At 38.2% G+C, this 21,663-nt stretch overlaps 1 protein-coding gene across 10 annotated transcripts in view; it reads left to right on the top strand.

Annotated features, from left to right (window-relative positions):
* The window catches only part of NEK11 (NIMA related kinase 11), a 246,032-nt gene that overhangs the window by 79,273 nt on the left and 145,096 nt on the right, over positions 1–21,663 (top strand). For all 10 annotated transcript variants that reach the window (XM_057737901.1, XM_057737900.1, XM_057737893.1 and 7 more), the window contains 2 exons: positions 20,824–20,973; positions 21,067–21,145. In XM_057737901.1, the coding sequence (XP_057593884.1) occupies positions 20,824–20,973; positions 21,067–21,145 (229 nt within the window). The remainder of the gene's footprint in view (positions 1–20,823; positions 20,974–21,066; positions 21,146–21,663) is intronic.

The raw sequence follows: 21,663 nt of genomic DNA, 5'->3' as shown, positions 1-21,663 counted from the left end.
TTTCTGCATCTATTGAGATGATCATGTGGTTTTTATCCTTCAATTTGTTAATATGATGTATCACATTGATTGATTTGCATATATTGAAGAATCCTTGAATCCCAGGGATAAACCCCACTTGATCATGCTGTATGATCTTTTTAATGTGCTGTTGGATTCTGTTTACTAATATTTTGTTGGGAATTTTTGCATCTATATTCATCAGTGATATTGGCCTGTAATGTTATTTTTTTTGTGACATCTTTGTCTGGTTTTGGTATCAGGGTGATGGTGGCCTCATACAATGAGCTTGGGAGTGTTCCTCCTTCTGCTATATTTTGAAAGAGTTTGAGAGGATAGGTGTTAACTCTTCTCTAAATGTTTGATAGAATTTGCCCATGATGCTATTTGGCCCTGGGCTTTTGTTTGTTGGGAGATTTTTAATCACAGTTTCAATTTCAGTGCTTGTGATTGATCTGTTCATATTTTCTATTTCTTCCTCATTCAGACTTGAAGATTGTACTTTTCTAACAATTCACCCATTTCTTCCAGATTATCCAATTTATTGTTATAGAGTTGTTTATAGTAGTCTCTCATGATCTTTTGTATTTCTGCAGTGTCAGTTGCTACTTCCCCTTTTTCATTTCTAATTCTGTTAATTTGCTTCTTCTCCCTTTTCTTCCTGAGTCTGGCTGATGGTTTATCAATTTTGTTTATCTTCTCAAAGAACCAACTTTTAGTTTTATTGATCTTTGCTATTGCTTCCTTCATTTCTTTTTCATTTATTTCTGATCTGATCTTTATGATTTCTTTCCTTCTGCTCACTTTGGTTTTTTTTTTTCTTTCTCTGATTGTTTTAGGTGTAAGGTTAGTTGTTTATTCGAGATTTTTCTTGTCTCTTGGGGTAGGATTGTATTGCTGTAAACTTCCCTCTTAGAACTGCTTTTGCTGCATCCCATAGGTTTTGGGTCATTGTGTTTTCATTGTCATTTGTTTCTAGGTATTGTTTGATTTCACTTTGACTTCTTCAGTGATTTCTTGGTTGTTTAATAGTGTATTGTTTAGCCTCCATGTGTTTGTATTTTTTAGAGTTTTTTCCCTGTATTTGATATCTAGTCTCATGGCATTGTTGTCAGAGAAGATGCTTGATACAATTTCAATTTTCTTCAATTTACTGAGGCTTGATTTGTGACCCAAGATGTGACCTATCCTGGAGAATGTCCCATGTGCACTTGAGCAGAAAGTGTATTCTGTAGTTTTTGGATGGAATGTCCTATAAATATCAATTAAATCAAGATGATCTAATGTGTCATTTAAAGATTGTGTTTCCTTATTTATTTTGTTTGAATGATCTGTTCGTTGGTGTAAGTAGGGTGTTAAAATCTCCTACTGTTGTTATGTTACTGTCGATTTCCCCTTTTATGGCTGTTAGCATTTGCCTTATATATTGAGGTGCTCCTATTTGGGTGCTTAGATATTTGCAGTTGTTATATCTTCTTCTTGGATTGATTCCTTGATTATTATGTAGTGTCCTTCCTTGTCTCTTGTAATAGTCTTTACTTTAAAATCTTATTTGTCTGATATGAGTATTGCTATCCCAGCTTTCTTTTGACTTCTATTTGCATGGAATATCTTTTTCCATCCCCTTACTTTCAGTCTGTAGGTCTGAAATAGGTTACTTGTAGACAACATATATAAGGGTCTTGTTTTTGTATCCATTGAGCCAGTCTGTGTCTTTTTGTTGGAGAATTTAATCCATTTACATTTAAAGTAATTATTGACATGGCTGTTCCTATTACCATTTTCTTAATTGTTTTGGCTGTGTTTTTGTAGGTCTTTTCCTTTTCTTGTGTTTCCTTCCTAGAGAAGTTCCTTTAGCAATTGTTGTAAGGCTGGTTTGGTGGTGCTGAATTCTCTTAATTTTTGCTTGTCTGTAAAGCTTTTGATTTCTCTGTCGAATCTGAATGAGATTCTTGCTGGGCAGAATATTCTTGGCTGTAGGTTTTTCTCTTTCAAGACTTTAGGTATATCCTCCTACTCCCTTCTGGCCTGCAGAGTTTCTGCAGAAAGACCAACTGTTTTCCTTATGGGTTTTCCCTTATATGTTATTTGTTGCTTTTCTCTTGCTGCTTTTAATATTTTTATTTGTGTTTAGTTTTCATTAGTTTGATTAATATGTGCCTCAGTGTGTTTCTCCTTGGGTTTATTCTGTATGTGACTCTCTGCACTTCTTGGACTTGATTGACTATTTCCTTTCCCATGTTGGGGAAGTTTTGACTATAATCTCTTCAAATATTTTCTCAGACCCTTTCTTTTTTTCTTCTTCTTCTGGGATGCCTATGATTCAAATGTTGGTATGCTTAATGTTGGCCCTGGGATCTCTGAGACTGTCTTCCATTCTTTTTATTCTTTTATCCTTTTCCTGCTCTGTGGCAGTTATTTCCACCATTCTATCTTCTAGCTCACTTACTTGTTCTTCTGCCTCAGTTATACCATCTAGATTATTTTTAATTTCAGTTATTGTGTTGTTCATTACAGTTTGTTTGCTCTTTAGTTCTTCTAGGTCCTTATTAAATGTTTCTTGTATTTTCTCTGTTTTGTTTTTGAGATTTGGGGTCATCTTTACTATCATTACTCTGAATTTTTCTTCAGGCAGTTTGCCTGTTTCCTCTTCATTTATTTGGTCTTTTGGGTGTTTATCTTGCTCCTTTGCCTGCAGGGTGTTTTTTTGTTTTCTCATTTTGTCTACTTTATAGTATATGCTGTCTCCTTTCCCTATGCTGCCCAGTAGTAATTCCTCTTGTTTCTGTTTTCTGCCCTGTGTGGTGGTGTTGGTCCAGTGTCTTGAGTAGGCTTCCTGATGGTTGGGTCTGGTGTCTGCTTTCTGGTGTGTGGATCTGAGTCTTTTCCCTCTGATGAGCTGGGCCATGTCAGGTACTGTGTTTTAGGGTATCTGTGAGCTTAGTATGGCTTTAGATAGTCTGTGTGCTGATGGGTGGGTTTGTGTTCCTGTCTTGTTTGTAGTTTGGTGTGAGGTATCCAGCACTGGCAGTTTCAGGCAGTCGGCTGAAGCCAAGTCTTAGACTCTGATAGAGGCCTCTGTGAGAGTTCTCTGCAGTTAATCTTCCCTGTGGCTGAGGACTCTCTAGTGGTCTAGTGTCCTGGACTCTGTGCTCCCTCCCCAGAGCCTCAGACTTGACTTCTGGTCGAGGAATCCAGACTCCAGAGTTCGCTTATCCCAGCAACAAAGGGGATTAAAAAAGACTATCCAAGCCCCAGAATGAAGTTTGAGACCTGGAAGATGGCCCTCAACCAATCATGCTGGCACCATTTTCTTGGACTTCCAAACTCTAGAGCTGCTTCCATGTAGTTTCCCTCTCCTTTGTCCAAAGTGAAGGTGTCACTCTGCCAGTTGTTAAGGTTTTTTCAGAGGAAATCATTCCAAACATTGAATTTGGTGTGGCTGCTGTAAGTTCAGGTCTTCCAGCTTCGCCATCTTAAACCCAACCCCTATCGATCATATGATTTTTATTTTTCAATTTGTTGATGTGGTGTATCACACTGATTGATTTGCAGATATTGAAAAATTCTTGCATCCCTAGGAAAAATCCCACTTGATCATGGTGTATGATCCTTTTAATGTATTGTTGGATTTGGAGTGCTGGTATTTTGTTTAGGATTTTTGTGTCTATATTCATCAATGATACAGGCCTGTAATTTTCTTTTTTTGGGACAACTTTGTCTGGTTTTGGTATCAGGATGATGGTGGCCTTATAGAATGAGTTTGGGAGTTTTCCTCCCTCTGAAATTTCTTAAAACAATTTGAGAAGGATAGATGTTAGCTCTTCTCTAAATGTTTGATAGAATTCGCCTGTGAAGCCATCAGGTCCTGGACTTTTTTTTTGTTGGGATTTTTTTTTAATTAGTTAACTTATTTATTTGGTTGTGCCAGGTCTTATTTGTGGCAGGTGGACTCCTTATTTGCAGCTCACTGCCTCCTTAGTTGTGGCATGCAAACTGTTAGCTGCGGTATGCATGTGGGATCTAGTTCCCTGAGCAGGGATCGAACCTGGACCCCCTGCAGTCAGAGCTCGGAGTCTTAACCAGTGTGCCACCAGGGAAATCACCTGTCGGGAGTTTTTAAATCACAGATTCAATATCCATGCTTGGAATTGGTCTGTTCATATTTTCTGTTTCTTCCTGGTTTAGTCTTGGGAGATTGTACCTTTCTAAGTATTTGTCTGTTTCTTCCAGGTTGTCCATTTCATTGGCATATAGTTGCTTGTAGTCTCTTATTATTCTTTGTATTTCTGTGGTGTCAGTTGTAACTTCTCCTTTTTCATTTCTGATTTTATTGATATGAGTCTTCTGCCTTTTTTTCTTGAGGAATCTGGCTAAAGGTTTATCAATTTTGTTTACTGTTTCAAAGAACCAGCTTTTGGTTTCATTGACCTTTACTATTGTTTTCTTTGTCTCTATTTCATTCATTTCTGCTCTGATCTTTATAATTTCTTTCCCTCTACTAACTTTAGTTTTTTGTTGTTCTTGATTCTCTAGTGGCTTAGGTGTAAGGTTAGGTTGTTTATTAGAGATTTTTCTTGTTTACTGGGGTAAGACTGTATTGCTGTAAACTTCCCTCTTAGAACTGCTTTTGCTGCATCCCACAGGTTTTAAATCATTGTGCTTTCATTTTCATTTGTTTCTAGGTATTTTTTGATTTCCTCTTTGATTTCTTTAGTGATCCATTGATTGTTTAGTAGCATATTGTTTCATTTCCATGTGTTTGTGTTTTTTACAGTTTTTTTCCTTGTAGTTTATTTCTAATTTCATAGTGTTGTGGTTGGAAAAGATGCTTGATATGATTTCAGTTTTCTTAAATTTAGTGAGGCTCGCTTCATGGCCCAGCCTGTGTTCAGTCCTAGAGAATATTCCATATGCAAATGAGAAGAATGTATTCTGCTGCTTTTGGATGGAATACTCTATAAATATCAATTAAGTCCATCTGATCTAACGTGTCATTTAAATTCTGTGTTTCCTTATTAATTTTCTGTCTGGATCATCTGTGCATTGAAGACAATGGGGTATTAAATTCTCCCATTATTATGGTGTTACTGTCGATTTCTGCCTTTATGGCTGTTAGTATTTTCCTTATATATTGAGGTACTCTTATGTTGGGTGCACATATATTGACAATTGTTGTATCTTCTTCTTGGATTGATCCCTTGATCATTATGTAGCATCCTTCTTTGTCTCTTTATTTTTAAGTCTATTTTATCTGATATGAATATTGCTACTCCAGCTTTCTTTTGATTTCCATTTGCATGGAATACCTTCTTCCATCCCCTCATTTGCAGTCTGTGTGTGTCCCTAGGTCTGAAGTTATAGACAGTATATATACTGTCTTGTTTTTGTATCCATTCAGCCAGTCTGTGTCTTTTAGTTGGAGCATTTAACCCATTTACATTTAAGATACTTATCAATATGTATTTTCCTATTGCCATTTTCTGAATTGTTTTGAGTTTGTTTTTGTAGGTCTTTTTTCTTCCCTTCCTCTTTTGTTGTCTTCTCTTGTAGTTTGATGGCCATCTTTTGAATTATGTTTGGGTTGCTTTTTCTTTTTTGTGTGTGTATCTATTGTAGTTTTTGCGTTTGCTTTTCCCATGAGATATTGAGATAGTAGTCTATATATGTGCAAGTTTGTTTTAAGTTGCTGGTCTCTTTCCTGTCTAGTGAAGTTCTTTTAGCATTTGTTGCAAAGCTGCTCTGGAGGTGCTGATTTCTCTTAGCTTTTGCTTGTCTGTAAAGCTTTTGTTTTATCTGTCAAATCTGAATGAGAGCCTTGCTGGGTAGAGTATTCTTGGTTGTAGGTTTTTTCCTTTTATCACTTTCAATATATCGTGCCACTCCCTCTGGCCTGCAGAGTTTCTGCTGAGAAATCAGTTGATAACCTTATGGGAGTCCCCTTATATGTTGTCATTTTTCCTTTGTTGCTTTTAATATTTTTTCTTTGTCTTTAATTTTTGTCAATTTGATTGCTATGTGTTTCGGCATGTTCCTCCTTGGGTTTATCTGCCTGGGACTCTCTGCACTTGCTAAACTTGGTTGACTGTTTCCTTTCCCATGTTAGGAATGTTTTCAGCTATTATCTCTTCAAATATTTTCTCGGGTTCTTTCTCTCTCTCTTCTCCTTCTGGGACCTCTATAATGCGAATGTTGGTACATTTAATGTTGTCCCAGAGGTCAACACTGTCTTCAGTTATTTTCATTCTTTTTTTTTTATTCTTTTCTGTCGTGATGATTTCTACCTTTCTGTCTTCCTGCTCCATTATCCATTCTTCTGCCTCCATTATTCTGCTACTGATTCCTTCTAGTGTATTTTTCATTTCAGTTATTGTATTGTTCATCTCTGTTTGTTTGTTCTTTAATTCTTCTAGATCTTTGTTAAACATTTCTTGCATCTTCTCAATCTTTGCCTCCATTGTTTTTCTGAGATCCTGGATCGTCTTCACTATCATTATTCTGAATTCTTTTTTTCCAGAAGGTTGCCTATCTCCACTTCACTTAGTTGTTATTCTGAGGTTTTATCTTGTTCCTTTATCTGGCACATAATCCTTTGCCTTTTCATTTTGTCTAACTTTCTGTGATTGTGGTTTTCATTCCGCAGACTGCAGGATTGTAGTTCTTGCTTCTGCTGTCTGCCCTCTGGTGGATGAGGCTATCTAAGAGGCTTGTGCACACTTCTTGATGGGAGGTCCTGGTGGTGGGTAGAGCTGGGTCTTGCTCTGGTGGGCAGGGCCATGCCCAGTAAAACTTTAATCCCTTGTCTGCTGATGGGTGGGGCTGTGTTCCCTCCTTGTTAGTTTTTTGGCCTGAGGTGACTCAGCACTGGAGCCTAGAGGCTGTTTGGTGAGACTAGTGGTGGCCTCCAGGAAGGCTTATGCCAGTGGGTACTTCTCAGAACTTCTGCTGCCAGTGTTCTTGTCCTTTCCATGAGCCAGAGCCACCTCCTGCCTCTGCAGGAGATCCTCCAACACTAGCAGGTAGGTCTGGTCCAGTCTCTTATGGGGTCACTGTTTTTTTCCCCTAGGTCCTGGTGTGCACAAGACTTTGTGTGTGCCCTCCAAGAGTGGAATCTCTCTTTCCCCCAGTCCTGTGGAAGTCCTGCAATCAAATTCCACTGGCCTTCAAAGCCAGATTCTCTGGGAACTCTTCCTCCCATTGCTGGACCTCCAGGCTGGGAAGCCTGACATGGGCCTCAGAACTTTCATGCCAATGGGAGAGCTCCTATGGTGTAATTGTTTTCTAGTTTGTGGGTTGCACACCTGGTGGGGATGGGATTTGACTTTATTACAATTGTGCTCCTCCTGCCATCTCATTGTGGCTGTTTCTTTGTCCTTGAATGTTGGGTATCTTTTTTGGTACGTCCCAGTGTTTTTTTGTCAGTGGTTGTTCAGCAGTTAGTTGTGATTCCAGTGTTCTTGTAAGAAGGGGTGAGTGCACCTGCATTCACTTTTCCTTTTAAATACTCTTAAAAATTCGGTTCCTCAGACACACTAGCCATGTTTTCAGTGCTCAGTAGCCACATGTGGCTGGTGGTTATTGTAGACAGAAATACAGAACATTTCCATCACTGCAGAATGTTCTACTGGATAGTCCTGAGCTATTCTGGCACAGCCCCTTTAGGCCTTCCCCTGGGAGTTTCTTGCGTTCGCCTTGCTTTTGATTTAGGCAGAACCCCTACAAGTTTTAGCTGCTGTTCTTAGATTGGCCCCCTGCACTTTATAATGAGTACCTGTTGACTCTTTTGAGGGTCTTCTATTGTTGGGTCCTTCAATCACGCCATTGACTCTCTCTGCTTCTCACACAGATGCTGACGTTGTGCAGGTCACTTGGAAATCGTGATTTGTCTCCACGCACTCGTACTTTGAGGTTCAAAGAGACACTCTGTCACCTAACTTTGTTGAAAATGTTGGCCCTAGTTTTTAGCTTGGCTTTCTAGCTACTCTGTTTTACATGGGGATTCAAAGAAGATACAGAAACTATGGTCCCAGTGTATCCACCATTTCCCCCCAGACACTCAGAATCAGCATTCTAACAAATTCCTTGGGAGATTTGTATGCATATCAAAGCTTGGGAAGAGCTGATAGAAGTTCTGGGATGTGATGGGCCCTTAATAAACAGTAGTTATGGGCTTCCTAGGTGGCGCAGTGGTTAAGAATCCACCTGCCAATGCAGGGGACACAGGTTCGATCCCTGCTCCAGGAAGATCCCACATGCCATGGAGCAACTAAGCCCATGTGCCAAAAAAACAAAACAAACAAACAAAAAAATAAACAGTGATTATTAATAACATGCTTCTTAAATTTGTTCAAGTGGCCCAGTTGTCATTCATCATATCTAGACTGAGTTTATGTTGATATTCAACATTACCACAGTAAAGACTTCTATTTAGGGTAACACTCACTAAAGCAAAACCTGCTATTCTTGTATTACATTTCTATTACTCTATTTATTCAACTGTTTAAATTATGTATACTCTTTTCTAGATGGATATGTTAGGATGGTCCTTGATTACATCACGTAAAAATGTTATCTAGAAGATCAATAAAATTTCCCTAACCAGAGGCATGCACCACTGTGAGGCAGGCTTCTCTTTGCAGTCAGAGCAGATTTCAAAGGGTTAATTTAGCTACCTCAAGATAAGACAAAGTCAGAATTAAATTTGCAATTCATCATCAATCTGTGCTTCAGAAATCCTCTGGGCAGTTCTGGTCAACTTGGACAGATGGCAAGTTTATGGAATTCAGGTATAATTGGCTTCACACACACCTGATCCCAGCCTTCCCTTTCACTGCCACATTTACCCCTTAGGGATTTATTTGCTTACTTCTTCACAGTTGGCTGTATTTTGGAAAAAGAAGGGAATGCAAATTGCAGACTTCTAAATAAAATATACCTCTTGTTTTTTTCAACTCATCTCCCAGCCCCCCCACCCTTCCCTGCTCTTGCATCACCATATTTAAGACCTGGGAGTCAAATGAGAGGAGACTTTGAAAAGGATAGTAGTGATGAGTTTGAGATAATGTAATTATTCCCATGTAGAAATGCCTGGTTGGACACTGGAGAAAATTAAAACATAGACATATAGATACATAGATATATAGATATTAGAATAAAAAGTATACATAATAGATAGGTTGTAAAACTGGTACAGGATAAACAAAACATCTTTTGCCCCAAGTGTCATGGTGGTTTCTTTCTTTCTTTTCTTTTTTTTTAAATATTTATTTATTTATTTATTTAGGCTGTGCTGGGTCTTAGTTGCACCATGCGGGATCTTTTCTTTTTTTTGGTGGTAGCGTGCAGACTTTTTTTTACATTTCGATACTTTACTTTTATTTTATTACTTAATTTTTTGGCTGTGTTGGGTCTTTTTTGCTGTGTGCGGGCTTTCTCTAGTTGCAGAGAGCAGGGGCTACTCTTCGTTGTGGGGTGCGGGCTTCTTATTATGGTGGCTTCTCTTGTGGAGCATAGGCTCTAGGCACGCAGGCTTCAGTAGTTGTGGCACATGGGTTCAGTAGTTGTGGCTCTCGGGGTCTAGAGTACAGGCTCAGTAGCTGTGGCTCATGGGCTTAATTGCTCTGCAGCATGTGGGATTTTCCCAGACCAGGGGTAAAACCCCTGTCCCCTGCATTAGCAGGCAGATTCTTAACCACTGTGCCACCAGGGAAGTCCCTGTCATGGTAGTTTCTACAATCAGGTTGTCTCCTATTTCAGTTACCAGATCCCATGCCAGGCAGGTGCACTGGGACCTTAGCAGGTCCCTTTCCACAAGTTACTGGCTAATAAATGGAGTCTTCTCCATGTGCTCAAGCACAGTGAATCAGTAGATCAAAATAAAGTAGGTAAATGGAAAGCAGTTTGCTTTCAGTGCAGCTGACAGGATTTCCAAAAGGAGAATCATTTTGCATCAAAATTGATTACTGAGTTGTCGTCTAGATCTAATTGTTCCATAGTCTGTCTAGCCAGATAATTCCACATCTTTTTATGTTAATATGTTAGGGGAAACACAGATTGTAACTGCCCACCTTGACCAGGCAGAGAATAACAATTTGCATGAGTTACTTTACGACGGGTCACCACCAACTGGAAGAATATGGGAAAGGTCAAAAGGAAATGCCACGCAACATGTCCTGCCCACCTCCCACAATTCTTCTCACCTGAGTCCATCTTGGCTGAGAGATGTGCACACCACTGGAAAGGACCCTAAGTCACAGTGATCGGCCAAAGACAACCCAGAAACCCACCCTATCACCATAACATCTGAGACTGAAAGCCACATGGTAGAGCAGTCCTTGTGGGTTCCCTCACCCTGCTGCTCTCTGCCTGGGCTCCCTGCCCAATAAAGTTTCTTGCTTTGTCAGCACGCGTCTCCTCGGACAATTCATTTCCAAGTGTCAGACAAGAGCCCACTCTGGGGCCCTGGAGGGGGTCTCCCTTCCTGCAACAACTATATTCATCAAATATGACTCAGGTAGAATTATGTCTCCGTAAAACCAGGGTTTGACGTTGTGATTAATAGGTCATTAACTTTCTCTCCCTGCCAAGCAACAGAAAAGCAAAGACCAAACTTGTCTGCCTTCCTTTGTTTTTGTTTTTGTTTTTTTTTTGGGGGGGGGGCATACATATAGATGTAATATAATTATAAATACATGGGAATAATAGACATCAGGCATAGAATAGGGTTCACCTGGGGGAAAAGTGAATGGGAAGGGGCACAGAGGGAATCCTGCAGTTTGGGGGATGTTTTCTCTCTTGAAACATATGGTGGAATCACAGGTGTTTATTTATTTTATTTTATTTTTTTAATTTTTAATTTTTTACAATAAACTGCATATATTTAGAGTGTACAGTTTGGTATCCCAATCTCCCAATTCATTCCCCCCCCAACCCTCCCCGCTTTCCCCACTTGGTGTCCATATGTTTGTTCTCTATATCTGGGTCTCTATTTCTGCCTTGCAAACCGGTTGATTTGTACCATTTTTCTACAGTCCACATATATGTGTTAATATACGATATTTGTTTTTCTCTTTCTGACTCACTTCACTCTGTATGACAGTCTCTAGGTCCATCCATGTCTCTACAAATGTCCCAGTTTCATTGCTTTTTACAGCTGAGTAATATTCCATTGTATATCTGTACCACATCTTCTTTATCCATTCATTTGCTGATGGACATTTAGGTTGCTTCTATGTCCTGGCTATTGTAAACAATGCTGCAATTAACATTGGGGTGCATATGTCTTTTTGAATTATGGTGTTCTCTGGGTATATGCCCAGCAGTGGGATTGCTGGGTCATATGGTAGTTCTATTTTTAGTTTTGCAAGGAAGCTCCATACTGTTCTCCATAGTGGCTACATCAATTTACATTCCCACCAGCAGTGCAGGAGCGTTCCCTTTTCTCTACACCCTCTCCAGCATTTACTGTTTGTAGATTTTCTGATGATGCCCATTCTCACCAGTGTGAGGTGATACCTCATTGTTGTTTTGCTTTGCATTCCTCTAATAATTAGTGATGTTGAGCAGCTTTTCATGTGCCTTGTGGCCATCTTTATGTCTTCTTTGGAGAAATGCCTATTTAGGTCTTCTGCCCATTTTTTGATTGGGTTCTTTGTGTTTTTGATATTGAGTTGGATGAACTGTTTATATATTTTGGAGATTAATCCTTTGTCTGTTGATTCGTTTGCAAACATTTTCTCCCATTCTGAGGGTTGTCTTTTCATCTTGCTTATAGTTTCCTTTGCTGTGCAGAAGCTTTGAAGTTTCATTAGGTCCCACTTATTTACTTTTGTTTTTATTTCCATTACTCTAGGGGGTGGATCAAAAAAGGTCTTGCTGTGATTTACATCAGAGAGTGTTCTTCCTGTGTTTTCCTCTAGGAGTTTTATAGTGTCTGGCCTTACATTTAGGTCTTTAATCCCTTTGGAGTTTATTTTTGTGTATGGTGTTAGGGAGTATTCTAATTTCATTCTTTTACACGTAGCTGACCAGTTTTCCCAGCACCACTTATTGAAGAGGCTGCCTTTTCTCCATTGTATATCCTTGCCTCCTTTGTCATAGGTTAGTTGACCATAGTTTATCTCTGGGCTTTCTATTCTGTTCCATTTTTTCTGTTTTTGTGCCAGTACCATACTGTCTTGATCACTGTAGCCTTGTAGCATAGCCTGAAGTCAGGAAGCCTGATTCCATCAACTCCATCTTTCCTTCTCAAGATTGCTTTGGCTATTCGGGGTCTTTTGCATTTCCATACAAATCATAAAATTTCTTGTTCTCGTTCTGTGAAAAATGCCATTGGTAATTTGATGGGGATTGCATTAAATCTGTAAATTGCTTTGGGTAGTAGAGTCATTTTCACAATGCTGATTCTTCCAATCCAAGAACATTGTATGTCCCTCCATCTGTTTGTATCATCTTTGATTTCTTTCATTAGTGTCTTATAGTTTTCTGAGTACAGGTCTTTTACCTCCTTGGTTAGGTTTATTACTAGATATTTTATTCTTTTTGTTGCGATGGTGAATGGGATTGTTTCCTTCATTTCTCTTTCTGATCTCTCATTGTTAGTGTATAGAAATGCAAGAGATTTCTGTGTGTTACTTTTGTATCCTTCAACTCTGCCGAATTCATTGATTAGCTCAAGTAGTTTTCTGGTGGCATCTTTAGGATTTTCTATGTATAGTATCATGTCATCTGTGAACAGTGACAGTTTTACTTCTTCTTTTCCAATTTGGATTCTTTTATTTCTTTTTCTTCTCTGATTGCTGTGGCAAGGACTTCCAAAACTATGTTGAAGAGTAGTGGCAAGAATGGACATCCTTGTCTTATTCCTAATCTTAGACGGAATGCTTGCAGTTTTTCCCCATTGAGAATGATGTTTGCTGTGGGTTTGTCATATATGGCCTTTATTATGTTGAGGTAGGTTCCCTCTATGCCCACCTTCTGGAGAGTTTTTATCATAAATGCATGTTGAATTTTGTCAAAAGCTTTTTTGCCTCTATTGAGATGATCATGTGGTTTTTATCCTTCATTATGTCAATATGGTGTATCACATTGATTGATTTGCGTATATTGAAGAATCCTTGCATTCCAGGGATAAACCCCACTTGATCATGGTGCGTGATCCTTTTAATGTGTTGTTGGAATCCTCTGACTAGCATTTTGTTGAGGATTTTTGCATCTAAATTCATCAGTGATATTGGTCTGTAGTTTTCTTTTTTTGTAGTATCCTTCTCTGGTTTTGGTATCAGGGTGATGGTGGCTTCATAAAATGAGTTTGATAGTGTTCCTTCCTCTGCAGTGTTTTGGAAGAGCTTGAGAAGGATAGGTGTTAGCTCTTCTCTAAATGTGTGATAAAATTCACCTGTGAAGCCATCTGGTCCTGGACTTTTGTTTGTTGGGAGATTTTTAATCACAGTTTCAATTTCATTCCTTGTGATTGGTCTGTTCATATTTTCTATGTCTTCCTGATTCAGTCTTGGAAGGGTATACCTTTCTAAGAATCTGTCCATTTCATCCAGGTTGTCCATTTTATTGGCATATAGTTGCTTGTAGTAATCTCTTATGGTTCTTTTTATTTCTGCGATGTCCGTTGTAACTTCTTCTGTTTCATTTCTAGTTTTATTGATTTGAGTCCTCTCCTTCTGTTTCTTGATGAGTCTTGCTAGGGGTTTATAGATTTTATTTATCTTCTCAAAGAACCAACTTTTAGTTTTATTGATTTTTGCTATTGTTTTCTTTTTTTTCTATTTCATTTATTTCTGCTCTGATCTTTATGATTTCTCTCCATCTACTAACTTTGGGTTTTGTTTGCTCTTCTTTCTCTAGTTTCTTTAGGTGTAAGGTTAGATTGTTTATTTCGGATTTTTCTTGTTTCTTGAGATAGGATTGTATCGCTATAAACTTCCCTCTTAGAACTGCCTTTGCTGCATCCCATAGGTTTTAGATCATTGTGTTTTCATTGTCATTTGTCTCTAGGTATTTTTTGATTTCTTCCATGATTTCTTGGTTATTTAGTAGCATATTGTTTAGCCTCCATGTGTTTGTGTTTTTTACAGTTTTTTTCCTGTAATTGATTTCTAATCTCATAGCATTGTGGTCAGAAAAGATGCTTGATACAATTTCAATTTGTTGAATTTACCAAGGCTTGATTTATGATCCCAAATGTGATCTATCCTGGAGAATGTTCCATGTGCACTGGAGAAGAATGTGTAATCTGCTGTTTTTGGATGTAATGTCCTATAGATATCTATTAAATCAAGCTCATTTATTGTGTCATTTAAAGCTTGTGTTTCCTTATTAAATTTCTGTGTGGATGATCTGTCCATTGGTGTAAGTGGGGCGTTAAAGTCCCCCACTATAATTGTGTTACGGTCGATTTCCGCTTTCATAGTTGTTAGCATTTGCCTTATATATTGTGGTGCTCCTATATTGGGTGCATATATATTTATAATTATTATCTCTTCTTCTTGGATTGATCCCTTGGTTTTTATGTAGTGTCCTTTCTTGTCTCTTGTAACATTTTTTTATTTTAAAGTCTATTTTATCTGATATGAGTATTGCTACTCCAGCTTTCTTTTGATTTCCATTTGCATGGAATATCTTTTTCCATCCCCTCACTTTCAGTCTGTATGTGTCCCTAGGTCTGAAGTGGGTCTGTTGTAGACAGCATATATACGGGTCTTGTTTTTGTATCCATTCATCCAGTCTGTGTCTTTTGGTTGGTGCATTTAGTCCATTTACATTCAAGGTAATTATCGATATATATGTTCCTATTACCATTTTCTTAATTGTTTTGTTTTTGTTTCTGTAGGTCCTTTTCTTCTCTTATGTTTCCCACTTAGGGAAGTTCCTTTAGCATTTGTTGTAGGGCTGGTTTGGTGGTGCTGAATTCTCTTAGCTGTTGCTTGTCTGTATAGCTTTTGATTTCTCAACCAAATCTGAATGAGATCCTTGCTGGGTAGAGTATTCTTGGTTGTAGGTTCTTCCCTGTCATCACTTTAAATATATTGTGCCACTCCCTTCTGGCTTGTAGAGTTTCTGCTGAGAAATCAGCTCTTAACCTTATGGGAATTCCCTTGTATGTTATTTGTCGTTTTTCCCTTGTTGCTTTTAATAACTTTTCTCTGTCTTTAATTTTTGTCAGCTTGACTACTATATGTCTTGGCGTGTTTCTCCTTGGGTTTATCCTGCCTGGGACTCTCTGCACTTCCTGGCCTTGGGTAGCTATTTCCTTTCCCATGTTAGGGAAGTTTTCAACTATAATCTCTTCCAGTATTTTCTCAGGTCCTTTCTCTCTCTCTTCTCCTTCTGAGACCCCTATAATGTGAATGTTGGTGCATTTAACGTTGTCCCAGAGGTCTCTTAGGCTGTCTTTAGTTCTTTTCCTTCTTTTTTCTTTATTCTTTTCTGCATCAGTGATTATCACCATTCTGTCTTCCAGGTCATTTATTTGCCCTTCTGCCTCAGTTATTCTGCTCTTGGTTCCTTCTAGTGTATTGTTCATTTCAGTTATTGTGTTGCATATCTCTGTTTGTTTGCTCTTTAATTCTTCTAGGTCTTTGGTAAACTTTTCTTGCAACTTTTCGATCTTTGCATCCAGTCTTTTTTCAAAGTCCTGGATCACCTTCACCATCATTATTCTGAATTCTTTTTCCAGAAGAGTGCCTATCTCCTCTTCATTTAGTTGTTTTTCTTGCGTTTTATCTTATCCCTTCATCTGGTACAAAGTCTTTTGCCTTTTCATTTTCTCTGTCTTTCTGTGGCTGTGATTTTCAGTTCCACAAGATGAAATACTGCTGATACTGCTTGATTCTGCTGTCTACCCTCTTATGGAGGAAGCTATCTAGGAGGCTCGTGGGTGCTTCCTGATGAGAGGGACTGATGGTGGTTTCGGCTGGGTGGGCGGAGCTCAGTAAGACCTTAATCTGATTTGGTGGGTGGAACTCAGTGACTCTTTAATCTCCTTGTCTGCCAGTGGGTGGGGCTGTGTTCCCACCCTGGTGGTCGTTTAGCCTGAGACAACCCAGCACTGGAGGTTACAGGCTCTTTGGTGGGGCTAATGGTGGACTCTGGAAGGGCTCACGCCAATGAGCACTTCTCAGAACCCCTGCTGCCAGTGTCCCTGTCTCCTCGGTGAGCCACAGCTGCCCCCCCACCTCTGCAGGCAGCCCTCCAACACCAGCAGGTAGGTCTGGCTCAGTCTCCTATGGGGTCACTGCTCCTTCCCCCTGGGTCCTGGTGAGCACACTTTTTTGTGTGCCCTCCAAGAGTGGAGTCTCCGTTTCCCCCAGTCCTGTGGAGGTTCTGCAATCAAATCCTGCTGGCTTTCAAAGTCTGATTCTCTCGGGATTCCTCCTCCCGTTGCTGGACCTCCAGTTTAGGAAGCCTGATGTGGGGCTCAGAACCCTCAGGACTTCTGCAGCATAACTGTTCTCCAGCTTGTGAGTCACCCACCCAGCATTTATGGGATTTGATTTTAACACGATTGTGCCCCTCCTACCATCTCATTGCGGCTTCTCCTTTGTCTCTGGATGTGGGCTGTTTTTTTTTGTTAGTTCCAGTGTCTTTCTGTTGATGATTGTTCAGCAGTTAGTTGTAATTCCAGTGCTCTTTCAAGAGGGAGTGAGCACACGTCCTCCTACTCTGCCATCTTGATTCTTCTCCCCTTCTTTTCTTTTTCCTCCAAAGGGTTTAGTTGTCTGTGCTTTCTCTGTTTGCCAGGATCTGATGCCCTGCACATGGCTTGTCAAAAGCCCCAGGGATCTCTTACAGTGGATTATGGTTCCAGGTGGGACCTCAAGTCAGCAAAGTCAGCCCCTGCCTGAAAGGCTTCTCTCAGGGCTAGCCAAGATTTCTGACATCCTTAGGGACCTGAAATGCTCTGACCGGTACAGCAGAGAGTCAGGATAGCATTGAGTTTCTGTCTCTAGAGCCAGACAGCCTGTTGCAATACTAGCCCCACCACCCACTCAATATGGAACCTTGAACAGTTTACCCAATTTTAAGGTTTCTTCATTTGAAAAGTGGGAATGGTAATAATAGTTCCTACTTTATTAGAACTGCTGTGAGGGTGATTATATGAGTTTAGGTACGTAAGGTCCATCGAACAGGGGGCCTGGCGTAAAGCAAACACCATCATTAAAATTTCAGCGATTATTTTCATTATTATTGTCATTGTTGTTGTTGCTATTTGTATCATGGGTGGTAACAATGTAAAAGTCTGACCCCAAGACAGGTCAAAATGTCCTGGATCAGGGATCATTGCTCCCATCCAACCCTTCAGACCTCTCAGAGCCAGGAGAGAGCCAGTGTGCCTTTGTTCTGTTTCACCTCAAGTCCTGAGGATGACTCAGAGCCCACAAGCGCTGAAGAGTGTGTGGGGGTGCCTGGATAGCCTCTACCTTTCAAACCTATGAATTTTGTTTATTTTTTTCAGTGTTCAAATTATTACATGTACAATAGATTATATAGCAGGGGGTAGATGTAATTTTTTTAGAAAACATTTTTAAGAAATATTGAATGAGAACTAGTACTAGTACCAAACAAATTGATCTAACATGGTGCCTTTCCAGGCAAATTCTTTCCTCTCTCTGAGCTTTGGTTTCTCATCAATACATTGAGATTGGAATTAGCAAATCTTGATAGTCCCTTGTAGCTCTATATTGTGTCAGAATAAGAAAACCTTCGCCTTTCTTCTTTTCAAGAAAAAAATTTTAATAGCATAACGGGTACTGACTTGGTAATTGTCTTTTTCATTTTAGCCATTCTGATGAATGTGCACTGTGGTTTTAATTTCTATTTCTCTAATGACAAATAATGTTAAATATCTCATGATTTGGGGCCATATAGTGTCTCTTCAAATCTTTTGCCCGTTTTTCTGTTGGATTCTCTCCTTTTTCTTATTGATTTGTAGAAGATTGACTGATGGAATTTTTTGGATACCAGTCTTTGATGGATATTTGAATTGCAAATATCTTTTCCCACTCTGTATCTTCATTTTTGCTTTCCCAATGATGTCTTTTTGTGAGTAGAAGTTTACAACTTTATTGTTAGTTCTTTTTGCATTTTCTTTTTAAAAATCTTTGCTTACCCCAAGATCAGAAAGACCTTTACCTGCTTTCTCTTAAAAACTTCATGATTTTACCTTTCAGTTAGGTCCACCTGTGATTGATTTTTGTGCATGCGTGTGATGTGAGACAGGAGTCTGTATACAATATTTTCCATATGGGTGTTCAATTGGCCGAGCATAACTTATTACAAGATCATCTTTTCTCTACTTTGCATTAGTCAAGTGATTGAATATGTGCAGATCTGTTTTTGAGCGCTCTATTTTGTTCCATTGGTCTATTTTTTAATTCCTTGCCAATATCACACTTTCATAAGAAATGCAGTTTCATAATAAATCTTGCTGTTTGGTAATACAAGACCTCCAAATTGGTTCTTCTCCAGTTGCCTTGGCTACCCTTGTCCCTTTGCATTTCTATGTAAATTTTACAATCAGCTTGTCAATTCCTACAAAAAAGTCTGCTAGAGTTTGGTTCAATATTGCATTAGATCTATAGGTCATTCTGGGAAAAATTGACATCTTCATAATATTGAACGTTCCAATCCAAGAATATGGATCTATCCCTCCCTATTTTTTTTTTTTTTTTTTTAGATCTTCTTTAGTTTCTCTCAGCAATGTACTGAGGTTACAGTTTAGGGTACTGCACATCTTACACTTGATTTATCCCAACATATTTGACATTTTGTGATGTTAATGTAAATGACATTTTAAATTTTGTTTTTAAAATGTTTCAGGCTTATAGAAATAACCTTTGTATCCAACAATCTTGCTAAATTCAGTTGTTAATTCTAATAGTTTGTAGTGTCTTTTGATCTTTTTAGTGTATACAATCATGTTGAAATGCTTAATGACAGTTTTTTTTTCTTTTTTAATCTTCCCATCCCACTTATCTTATGTTCCTTTTTTTGTCCTTTCTTGCTTTTCTTTAATTTGAATTTTTATTGTTTGATTTTTCTTCCCTCTAGTAACTTGTTAGTTTTACGCTTGTCAGTTATACATTATTTTACTATTCTTTTGGTGGTAGCCTTAGCCGTTATAACATGCATTCTTGACATTACAGTCTAATAAAAATTACTGCTTTTACCACTTTCCCAGTAATATTAGTAAAATACCTTATGATACTGTAACTCCATTTACACTCTTCTGTCTTTTGCATTATTTGTGGCATGAAATGTTATTCTACTTAATTTTAAATCCCACAAGATAGTTAATAGTTTTATGAGTTAATGTTGATTTAAAGATATTCACAGAATTACTTTTTCCAGTGCTGTTCTTTCCTTCTTTCACTCCTTGTTTCTGTCTAGAATCACCTTTCTTCTGTTGCAAGAACTCCCTTTTAGGATTTTAGTGCTTTCCTGCTGGCATGAATTCTCTCAGTTTTTCTTGGTCTAAAAGTGTCTTTATTTCACCTTTATTTGAAGGAAATTGTTTTCCTGGGTATAGAAATCTAAATATGTGCTACTATACCAAATACCATTTGATAGTCTTGCAGATGGATGAAAATGTATTGAACTTCAAATAATTTTCATAATTTATAAGCTTAACATTGATCTTGTTCTAGTCAATATTATGTGATTTCTCCTAACGTCCCCCTCTTTCTGGCATTCTATAATGGAAATAGTCTTGAATTTGGAAAGAGAAATACTTAACTAAAGAGATACATGTGAAAGTGCTTTGTAATATGTAAAGTATCAATCAGTTTGAAATTTTTAGTGTTATTATTATTTACTGGAACCAGAAACATTTTCAGTGTATATATCCCAGAATTTTCTTACAAATGCACATTTTCTTGAACACCCACAAAATGATTAAAATGATGATATTCATGTATGTATATATTGATATATACCTTGCCTTTTATAAGAAAGCAGGACAGTGTTTGAAGTTACGTAAAACACAGCTTACACAAGGTCAACGGCAAATTTATTTCTGATCTTTCAAGCAACTGATAAGAAAAGGGAGACCTGGCCAGTTACATAATTCAAAATACCCAGAAGATAACAGTACCCCATTATTCAAGAGAAAAGTTCTTTCTTAACACTAAGTTCAGGCAAAAATTTCCCCTTAGTTTTCTTAATGATGTAGATTATTTAAAAGATTTTTCTGCTGGTTTAGAGATGACTGATTTGCATAGTTCATACAAATTAGTGTTGGACTGATCTAGAACTTTAATATTCTCTTTCACACTCCCGAAGGGAGAATTATACATGTTAATGTGAGCTGCGAGCAGCCACTCTCCCACCCTACTTGCAAAATGGATTCTATTTAGAAAACTAATAAAGATGCTAGCTTCCTTTTCAGAATGCTTGGATACACATTAGAGGGAAGGCTAGACTAATAAATTTAAATTTTATTTTGCATATATAACATTAACTGAACTGCCTTAGGATGGCAATATTTACCTGCATTTTATTTTTCCTTCAAAAAGGTTAATTCGAAAATTCCTTACTATCTTGATCGAATATTTATTGTGTCCCAACTATGTATAGGCATATACCTGTTGAATTGTTTGCTTTCTTCTGAGAAAAAGTGGACATTCAGACTTACATTTTGTGCTTTCTTCTTTCACCATTTACTCTTTTTTTAGTAAACATGTATTTAAATAGAAAACAAAGTGTATGTTAATGCCTCACAACCAATGCCCTAACACATCTGAGGTTTTGTATGATGATCAAATTTAAAAGAGGACGTTTATTCCTCACTTGAGTTCTCTGTGTCTTCAGGTCTCTGGCATGCATTTTGTATGAGATGTGCTGCATGAATCAGGCATTCACTGGCTCCAATTTCTTATCCATTGTCTTAAAGATTGTTGAAGGTGCCACCCCCTCTCTGCCTGAGAGATACCCGAGACAGCTGAATGCCATCATGGAAAGGTATGGAAAGAAATGTATTGCTGCAGAAACAGTTTTAAATTGTACTTATATTTTAGTTCATTTGAGCAATAATTTTCTTTTTAAACATTACAGCATGTTGAACAAGAGTCCTTCTTTGAGACCATCTGCTCTAGAAATTTTAAAAATTCCTTACATCGATGAACAACTACAGGTATTTAAAATGAAGGGGATATCAGGAAGCACACATTAACATTTATATACCTTCTAGGACTTGTAGATGGGCTGTGGGAATAAGATGCATTAAGAACACTCAGAAAGGAGAAACAGGATTGTATTTTTAAGCGGGGAGAAATTATTAGTAGACAATCTCTTTGCCAAAGAAGGTGTGTGAACTCCCGTTCCCTGTTGCCCCAGGTGTGAGAAGCGAGGATTGTGATTTTCTGCCTAACTACAACATCTACCTTTAGAGCTCTTGGCTCACAAATCTTACCTCTACACTTTGTAAGTGCATCCCTGCTAGTGCAAGAATGGACTACTAATGATACAAAATCTGGGGATTTCATTGGGCCTTTACTATTCCACTCCTTTATTTTGTATCCTAATTTGTATCTTTTTTATTGATTAGCTGAGTTTATTTTGTTTTCCTGTAGATTAGAAATTGTGATGCAGAGAATCTGCCTTCAATGATAAGAAAAAGCAGATATCCTCTCAGAATTTTTTTTTCAGACT

Source organism: Hippopotamus amphibius, chromosome 6, assembly GCF_030028045.1.
Source record: "Hippopotamus amphibius kiboko isolate mHipAmp2 chromosome 6, mHipAmp2.hap2, whole genome shotgun sequence".
NCBI lineage: Eukaryota > Metazoa > Chordata > Mammalia > Artiodactyla > Hippopotamidae > Hippopotamus > Hippopotamus amphibius.
The sequence above is the reverse complement of the archived record's forward strand: the minus strand, read 5'-3'. Positions and strand labels throughout refer to the sequence as shown.